The sequence below is a fragment of the Frankliniella occidentalis genome, unplaced genomic scaffold, assembly GCF_000697945.3.
Source record: "Frankliniella occidentalis isolate FOCC.00 unplaced genomic scaffold, Focc_3.1 Scaffold299, whole genome shotgun sequence".
NCBI lineage: Eukaryota > Metazoa > Arthropoda > Insecta > Thysanoptera > Thripidae > Frankliniella > Frankliniella occidentalis.
Genome location: NW_026267425.1, coordinates 131,692 through 140,639, shown reverse-complemented (window position 1 = coordinate 140,639; position 8,948 = coordinate 131,692). Strand labels below are relative to the sequence as shown.

Genomic DNA, 8,948 nt, shown 5'->3' with positions numbered 1-8,948 from the left:
GGGGGGGGGGGGCAGCCACCGCAGCGCGCTCTCGCTGGCTCCCGCTGCCCACTGTGTACACACGCCATACAGTACAAGCTCTCTGTGTGTTCCGATATACCTCTCCGCCCCCCACGGGGGCGCTGGCTGCGCTCAACGTCGGAATCAATGTGTACTCACTCGTCCGATGTCGATGTCCGGCTGCCATACAGCTTATTACGTGACAGTGCGCGTCTCTCTTTCTCTCTCTCGTTTTCTCTCTCTTTCTCTCTATCTCTTTCTCGCTCTCCCCTCCCCCCTCCCCTCTCTCTCTCACCCCGCCCGCGCAGTCCTCCCAGTCAGACGCCCCCGTCACTTCTCTTTCCTCCGGGAGTTCCAGTCGAGAACAGGAAAGGACGTTGCTACGCTCGCTTCCGGTCGGGTCCAGTCAGTCGCGGCGTGGCGTGGCGCGGCGCGGCCCGGCGGTGCGTTGCGGCCGGACAGCGGGTGATTCGTGTTCCTCGGCGTGCTTTGGTCGGGGCATTTACATTCTCCACGCCCGCCGCTGGCCCGCCGCCTCCCTCCGGCCCGGCTCGGTGCGCCCGATCAATTCGGATTTACATCGTCGAGGACGACACGCCCTACAAGTTGATTACTGCCGCCGCGGCGGGAACTAATGTCACCGTTCCATAGGGGGTGACTATCCCTTCCGCGTGTCGCACGAACATCCAACATGCCAATGCAGAGTAGGGTGTTTAACTACACTAGGCCGGAAGTGTAACCAAGAAAATCGGAAAAGCAGAATACGTACTGCTGGCTCGGGTTGCGTTCCTCCACTTTGCTTTCTCACTTCCAGCCCGTAGCGACTCTGTAGTGAAATTTACACTATTTCAGTTTTTCTCCGTCTCTGTGTGTGTGTGTGGTCCATGGCGGTTTGGTGGCAGCGGGTTCGGTGTTTTTCCCTGTTTCGGCCGTTGAATGGGTTTTGGCGTTGCTGTTTGGCAGTGCACCGGGGACAGGCTCGTCCGTGTCCACCTGTCCGTCCGCCCGCTACCCTCCTCCACGTGCAGGGCGGGCTGGTGGTCCCTTCGCCCCCTCCCCCCACCCCCCTCCCCCGTCCGCCGCCGGGCGCGGCCGCCGGGCGGGTGCTTCGCCTTACCTTCGCCTCCCCCTCCTCCCTCCAACTACTCTACTAGTTGGCCGCCGGCCCTCGACGCGCGAGGGAGCTGCGTTGAGCTGCGCTGAGCTCGGCGAGTGCGTGCTGCTGCCCAGCCGGCATGACGGTGCACCGTGAGGGCGCGGCGGGCCCCGCGAGGGCGGCCCGCCCCGTGTCCATGCCCGCGCTCAACATCCTGGGGCACGGCGGCCCCCGCGCGACGCGCTGCTCCGAGGGCTCGTCACCGTCGCCCCTGACGTCCCCGGGCACGCCGCCCACCTCGTCCATGGGCTCGCTGGACGGCTCGCTCGGCAGCCTGGCCAGCGACTGCTGGGACGACGACAGCCAGGATTACGTCGACGACGCCGCGGAGGCCGGCGGCGGCAGCACGGGGTGCTGGCGGCGCACCCAGCAGCTCAAGTCCACGCGGAGCAGCCCGCTGCTGTCGTCCTCGAGCGCCCCCGCCGGCCGGTGGGCGCCCCTCGACGTGGACGACGGCCCGGCCACCACCAAGTCCACGCCCGCCGCGCACCCGACCAAGCGGCCGACCTTCCTCAACCTGCGCCGCTCGACCAGCGCCAACAACACCATGTCCGCGCAGAAGTACTCCAAGCTGCCCGTGTCCAGCTTCGGCACGGTGCGACGCGTCAGCGAGTGGCTGTCCAAGTGAGTGTGGCGGAGTGATAGGGCCCAGCCAGTGTGCAGCGGGTGGACGGGTCTATGACCGCAGATAGCATCTCGGCCCGGGACAAGAGCGGCGAGAGCGTCTCGGGGCGCAGCACGGGGGAGTGGCCTGCCCAGGAAATCCGTCCAATTTTCGGTGGGGGGAAAGAAAGTTAGTGTTGTGCGTCCGAGTGTGAAGTGCGGGGGTGTGCCGAGTGTCGTCACGGATTGGAGACCTCCGTCTCGTCTCGTCCGTTGCGTGGGCCCGCCCCGCGCCTCTGTGTGTGCGCGTGTGCGTGTGAGTGAGAGGAGAGTGTATTTGTGTGTGTGTAAGTGACGGTCTGTTGACGCAAGCGGCTCTAGTAGTGCCCGTCTCCAGCGATGCCCACTGCTAATCCCGCCCTTCCCTCCCGACTGTGTGTGTGAGTGTGTGTGTGGGAGAGTGCGTGCGTGCGTGGGTGTGCGCGTGTGTGCCTATCCTATGTGCACCTCCCTCCGGTCCTCCCCCAGCGTTGCCAGGTCTCCTCCCAGCCGGCCCGGGGAGCGGGCGGGGCCCGGCCTCTGCCCACCACGGCCTCGGCCCAGCCCCGCCAGCGGAGAGGTCCTCCGGCACAGGACCTCGGACTCGGCGGGGAAGGGGTAGGGGCCTGGCGGGGCCGGGCTTTAGCCGAGCGCTTTAGCTATGCATTCGAAAAGAACCCCCCCACCCCCTCCCACAAACAGCCGTATATTATGGCCGTGAAAGACGGTTGGGGTGGATGTCGAAGGTCGACGGATCGTCGGCGTTGGGGGAGGGGGCGGAGGGGCCCGTGGGAGCGTGTGTGCGGGGGTGCCCTCGCAACACGTGTGCCTGTGTGTGTGAGTGTGTGTGAGGGCTGGTGGCACATTGTCCCTCCCCATGCGGGCAACACATGGCATCGGCCCGCCGCTGCCGGGCCCCGCCGGCCCCGTCGCTCCTGCAGGCGATAACTTGCCAAAGAACCACCCCCCTATGCTCTATTATTCTTTGCCCCCCGTACACCCCCCGCGCCCCGCCCTCTTCGGTACGGAGAACTCGCTCGCTGTCTGTCTTTTTATTCCCTTACCTCTGCCCCCCCCCCCGCCCGTCCGCCTATGACGCTCCCCGACGCTTTTTAACCCCACCGACACCGACCCTCCTCCGCCCACCCCCGCCGCGCGGAGAGCCAGAGTGTAGAGCAGCGGAGAGCCTCTCGCAGAGCAGAGCCAAAGCAGAGCGCGGCCATTGATTCCCGTGTCCCTACCGACCTCACGCGCGGGCCCGAGTCCTCGGAACGTTTTTGCAGAACAGGTACCCGCCCCGCCCCGCCCCGCCCCGCCTCGCCCCGCCACGGCCCGGCACTACCGCGAAGTGACGGAGCGGGCGGCGGCGACTTTACTGCGAGCTGCGGACTGGACTGCGCTGCTGACCAGGGGGCGGCCTGGTGGGCTGGGGGGCTCCTGCCTGGCGGGGCGGGGACCAGCTCAGCTCACCTGTCGCCGGATGTTTTTCTCGGACAGACTTAATTTTAGGTAGAATGAGAAAGGAATGAGGTGTCGCAGACAAGTCCGCGAAATTGTCGGTTCTCATCCTTTGCGTCATTTTTTCGGAAAGTTTGGAGTGTTGTTGTACGTTTATGGTTTTTATATAGTGTGTGGCTGTGTTATCTATCTACAGCAATACATTTACTGTAGCCTTCACATCACCTAATCCATTTCTTGTCTCTAAGTTGTTCAAACACATTGACGCGAAATCAGTATGGCTCACTCCCTCAAACTGACCTCGAAGCCCCATTTCATGAATGCTTTCAGCATGTTCGTGACTCTAATTTTTATTTTTTGCTCTCTTCTGCCCAACAGTACGCAAGCTGCAAGGGACCTGTGGTGGACCAAGCTCAATGAAGCCGTGGCGGACAGCACCGAGAACGAACCCAAGTCAACGAACATCCAGGTCGTCTTCTACGACATGGACACCAACATCGAATACGTGAGTATACACATGCAGTTGGGGGAAATATTCGTTATTATTGCCACCAGTTGCCACTCATGTTAGAAAGAGGAAAGGGGGAAACAAAAGCCAGCATCACAAATAATTTTCCTCAGCCAAGTAAAGTGATCGTGGCATTGTCTCTGGCAAGGTGAAGTTTGGAGCTGCAAGTGCAGCACTCTCTCTCTCTCTTTCTCTCCTTCTCTCTGTCAGTGTCCTTCTCTCTCTGTGCCTCTTTATCTGCTCCCCCACTCTCCACTGCACATTCCGTGCCGTGACAGCGGCGACGAGAGCCCTACCTCGAATCGAGTCGGGCCCCGAGCCGGCCGTACGTCGCGCGGATCAACCGGACACTACCTAGAACGGACTGGGCCGCCACGCCACGGCTCGGGGAAGGGGGGGGGGTATGCACGCACTGGCCGCGAGCTTTTGCTTTCCGAAGGGTGGGGTAACAATCTTCTTGCGTCGCGGGAGAGACGAGAGAAGGGGTGCGGGTGGAGGAGGGTGAGGGGGACGCCGAGCCCAAGGGGTGCAGGTGGAGGAGGGCGAGGGGGACGCCGACGCCGGGCTCAAAGGGTTGCGGCTGGAGGAAGGTGAGGGCGACGCTGAGCCGAAGGGGTGCGGGTGGAGGGAGAGTGAGGGGGATGTGAGTTCACGGGGTGCAGGTGGAGGAGGGTGAGAGGGAGGCCGAGCTCAAGGGGTGCGGGTGGAGGAAGGTGAGGGGGAGGGCGGTAAGGACTACTGTCCGCTCATGCCGCCACCGCCGTCGCCGTCGGTCTCCTCGTCTAGGCGTCGCGACACTGTTTTTATGTGTCTGTCTGGTCCCTACTCCCCCCCCCCCTCCTCGGGGTGCCCGGCAGCGCATTCCTGCCCGTCAGAAGGAGGCGGCCATCAGGTACCAGATCCAGATTTTGATTCCGCCCGGCTGGAGGCGGCCGTAAGGCGCGGGGGCTTGACGAGGACGGCCTCCCCTGGGCCTGCCCTGGCCTCCCTTGGGGCCCCCCTCGGGTCGGGTGCTCCCGCCGCACCTTGAGCCGTGATATGTGACGGCGCGCATCAGCGCTCTTAGGTCAGGATCGAGAGATCCCCTCCCCCTCTTTTCCTCAGCCCCCCCCCTCTCTCTCTCTCTCTCTCTCTCTCTCTCTCTCTCTCTTGCTCTCTCTCGCTCTCTCTCGCTCTCCATCTATCTCTCCCCCCACGGACACCTGTGGCCCCAGCGGGGGCGCGGGGCCGGGCGGGGCGCAGTGGCTGCCCAGGCATAAACGATATGGGGAAAGCAATTTACTGTTCCCGTAATGGGAGGACTTGGACGGCATCGTTAATGAATAACAGGCCCAGAAAAATGTAATAACAACTTTTTACGTCCGCTCGTCGGTGTCGTTGGGATTGCTCCGAACATCAGTGCTTCGGAGGCCGGCGCTCTCGGACGGGTGTGTCTCCAGCAGACTTCTCTAACGATCGCATTCTCTCTCTCTCCGCAGTGCAAGACGCTGTGCGTACGGCCCGCAGACACGGTCCAGGGCTGCATCCAGATGGCGCTGGAGCACCTCGAGATGCAGGCGCTGGACCCGCACAGCTTCCAGCTGTGGGCCAAGACGCCCGGGGACGACTCGCCGTACCCGCTGGTGGGTCACGAGCGGCCGTTCGCCATCCGGATGGGGTGCCTGCGCGACCAGATGGACCAGGGCGAAGGCTTCGACCTGGACCACTGCAACAACATGTACGAGCCGCTCAACCCGCGCCAGCGCTGCCAGTTCATCCTGCGCAACGTGAACCAGCTCACGGAGCAGCAGAAGCAGAAGAAGCCCAAGAGCCGGAAGAGCCCCATGCGCCTGCGCCACGTCTTCAAGCGCGCCAAGAGCGAGGTGAACGTGGACGTGGAGAGCGGCGGCAGCGCCGGTGGCAGCGCCGAGCCGGAGGAGAAGAAGAAGGGCAGCAAGAAGAACAAGCTGCTCAAGCAGCGGCGCAGCAACAGCAGCGGCCAGGACACGACCGACAGCGGGCTGCCACCCTACCTCGACGAGCAGCCGCTGCCGCAGGGCGACCTGTTCGGCGTGCCGCTGCAGCAGCTGTGGCGCGAGTGCCACGGCCCGGCCGGCCTCGTCGTGGACGACATCGTCGGCGAGCTCGCCAAGCCCGTCATGTGCCTGCTGCACCACGTGCTCGCGCACGGCCTGTCCACGCAGGGCATCTTCCGGCGCTCGGCCAACCAGCGCGCCGTCAAGGAGCTGCGGCGCGCGCTGGACGGGCCCGCGGCCAGCGGCACTGCCGTCGGCACGGCCGGCATGTGGGAGGGCGCGCACGCCGAGGCGGCCGCCGCCCTCATCGACAAGGCCAGCGTGCTCACCACCTCGTGCGCGCTCAAGGAGTTCCTGCGCTGCTTGCCCGTGCCGCTGCTCGTGCCCGAGCTGTGCGCCGACTGGCTGGCCGCGCACCACGTCCCCGCCCACCCCAACAACGGCGCCAAGCTGCAGCGGTACGCGGCCGTGGTGGCGCAGCTGCCCCGCTGCCACCGCGGCCTGCTCGCCTACCTGCTGTGCCTGCTGCACACCATCGCCGCGCACAGCCACATCAACCTCATGGGCTCCCACAACCTGGGCGTCGTCCTGGCGCCCAGCCTGCTGCGCGCGCCCTTGCACGCGCCGCCCGAGCTGGAGCAGGTGCTGACCGTGTCCACGCCCGCCATCGTCAGCTTCCTCATCGACAACTGCCAGGCGCTGTTCGGGCCCGCCGTCACCAAGCTGCTCGGCGAGCTCCCTCCGCCGCAGGACAGCGGAGCCGAGGAGTCCGACAGCCTGCACTGTGAGTATACGGAGTATACAGGACTCTTCCTCTCCTAGGGTTCGAAGCCCTGGAAAAGTCCTGGAATATTTCAGGAAAATTTCGGGAAAATGGAAAATTTTCCAAACTTTCGAAGTTTTCCGTTATTTTTCGGAATTTTCCCGTAAACGTTTGGAAACTTTTAACCCTATCCTCTCCTCCCCCTCTGACGCCCACCCCTCGTTACAGCAGGCGGCCTGGACAGCCTGGAGCACCTGGAGCCGTGCCCGCCGCCGCGCAAGGACAAGATGTCGCTGAGCAGGGACTCGGGCCTCACCATGAGCGACTCGCAGCTCTTCACCCCGGACGAGGAGGAGAGCGGCTCCACCAGCTCCTCGGGCTCCGGCCGGCCGGCCAACCGCTACAAGGTGAGCAGTAGTAGTCTTGTTGGCACCGCCGATCAGGTTGATTTACAATGGGGCCTGTCAAGCCGCCTCAAGGAAAGCTATGGGCTGTGAAGTAGAGAAAGTGAGATGTAAATTCAAAAAATGTAACTGAAATTTTCTTAAAATGTGAACTTCAAAAAGTAGTTCAAAAATTAGTCGTATAGTATCAGTGTTTCTGAGAATGTTAACTAAAACCTTAAAAGTACTTCAAAAAGTAGTTCAAAAATTATTTGTATAGTAACAACGTTTTTGAGGGGTTGCTTTATGGATTATTTTTGTGTCAGTACTGAACTAACGTGTCCTTGTGCCCTTGCAGCTGTCCGTTACGGCCGCCTCCAGCCCCGGCCAGGGCGGCGTCCCGGGCCAGGGCGGGTCGGCGCCGGCCTCGGGCTGCAGGCAGTACGTGCGCGTGTACGGCGGCTGGGAGGAGCGGCGCGCGGGGCTGTACAGCGCGTGCAGCAGCCCCCGCACCCAGCAGCTTCCCTCGGCCACCTCCACGGGCACGGGCGGCGCCAGCCCCACCAGCCCCACCGGCAGCGCGTCCACCCCCACCGGGGCGGGGCCGTCGCCGTTCAAGCGCGAGGACTGGTTCCGGCAGCGCTCCGCCCTGCGCAGGCTGGCCAGCGGGGGCGCGGGCAGCCCGTCCAGCAGCAGCAACAGCTACAGCCCCGCCAGCAGCCCCGGGCCGCAGGCGGCCGCCGGCCAGCAGGGCCCCGGCTCGCTCGGCCACAGGGACCCCGCCGGCCTGCAGGGCATCTACGGCAACCTGGCGGGCGAGGCCGCCGGCGACCCGGCCTCCCCCACCCCTCCGCACCGCGCCGCGACCATCCGCCGGTGAGTATAACGGGCTGCATTGACCTGTCCGAGGACCTCCTCAGTCCGGACACCTGTTTACTGTTTACTGTCACTCGAGCTGCCGAGGGCTTTGAGGGCCGTGGCGGCTCATTATGCGCCCCGGCCTGACGAGGACCTGACGGGGACCTGACGGGGACCTGGCGACCTCATCAACAGGTCGGGGACCAACCAACCCCATTGTCCGGCCGTAGCCAATCAGAGGTCGCGGAGGCCAATCATCGGAGCGCCCCGCCCGACGCGAATATGACAATGATGACAATGAAGGGGCGATCACAAAACGCAGGCTTTCACAAGTATAGGGGTGCCACTTGTGTATTTTTTTAAAGAGACTCTTCCGCGTAGAGGTTCCTTACCTCGCACTTGTACCGTGCGTCAGGGCTACGACACTTCAGCTGCGGGTTTGCCCGAGGGGTTCTGTATGAAAGCGTACATCGATTTTTCTGTTTATGTCTTGACTCTTTTCCTGATTTTGAAATTCATTTTTTTCTGATTCTATCCTGATTTTCCATTTTTTTTTCTATTTCTCGTCTCCACCCACGACTTTTTATTTTCGGCATAAGTGTGGCGGAAATGCTTGAATTTTGTTAAGGGAAAAGTCATGGAAACTTCCCAGGGTATTTGAATAAATATCCCGACTCTGTTTTAACAACCCTTCGTCCCTTTTGCTTCCAGGCTGGAGAACGCCCGGCGGGACCGGCTTCGACGTAGCGCGTCGGAGGAGTCGCTGCTGGAGCGGCCGCGCCGCGCTGGTGGCCCCGCGCAGCAGCCCTGCGGGCCGTGCGGGCGCGCGCTGCCGGCGCTGCCGCCGCAGGACCTGTACGCCGCGCCGCTCAGGGCGGGAGCAGCGCCAGCGCCCCGGATGGCGCGGTCGCGCAGCGCCTACCACCTGGCGCCCGCCAGCCAGCGCCTGTCCGTGTACCACGAGGCGCTCCAGCAGGACGCCGACCTGTACGGGTACGCGTGCGTGCGCGGCGCGGGGGCGCCCTCCAGGCCCGCCAGCAGCAGCAACAAGAGCGCCGAGGAGTCGTACGACTCGAGCACCCTGTCGGACGACGACTCGACGCCGCACGTCTCGCGGTCCAACTCGCGCAGCAAGGAGCCGTGGAGCCCCGGCTCGACCGCGTCC

General features: G+C 63.6%; 1 protein-coding gene across 1 annotated transcript in view; it reads left to right on the top strand.

Annotated features, from left to right (window-relative positions):
• LOC113211060 (uncharacterized) overlaps positions 1–8,948 on the top strand; it is a gene marked incomplete at its 3' end in the record, with an annotated part of 27,573 nt that extends 18,625 nt beyond the window's left edge. The window contains 5 exon segments of the mRNA XM_052273779.1: positions 3,635–3,761; positions 5,243–6,563; positions 6,771–6,949; positions 7,284–7,801; positions 8,495–8,948. Of these exon segments, the coding sequence (XP_052129739.1) occupies positions 3,635–3,761; positions 5,243–6,563; positions 6,771–6,949; positions 7,284–7,801; positions 8,495–8,948 (2,599 nt within the window).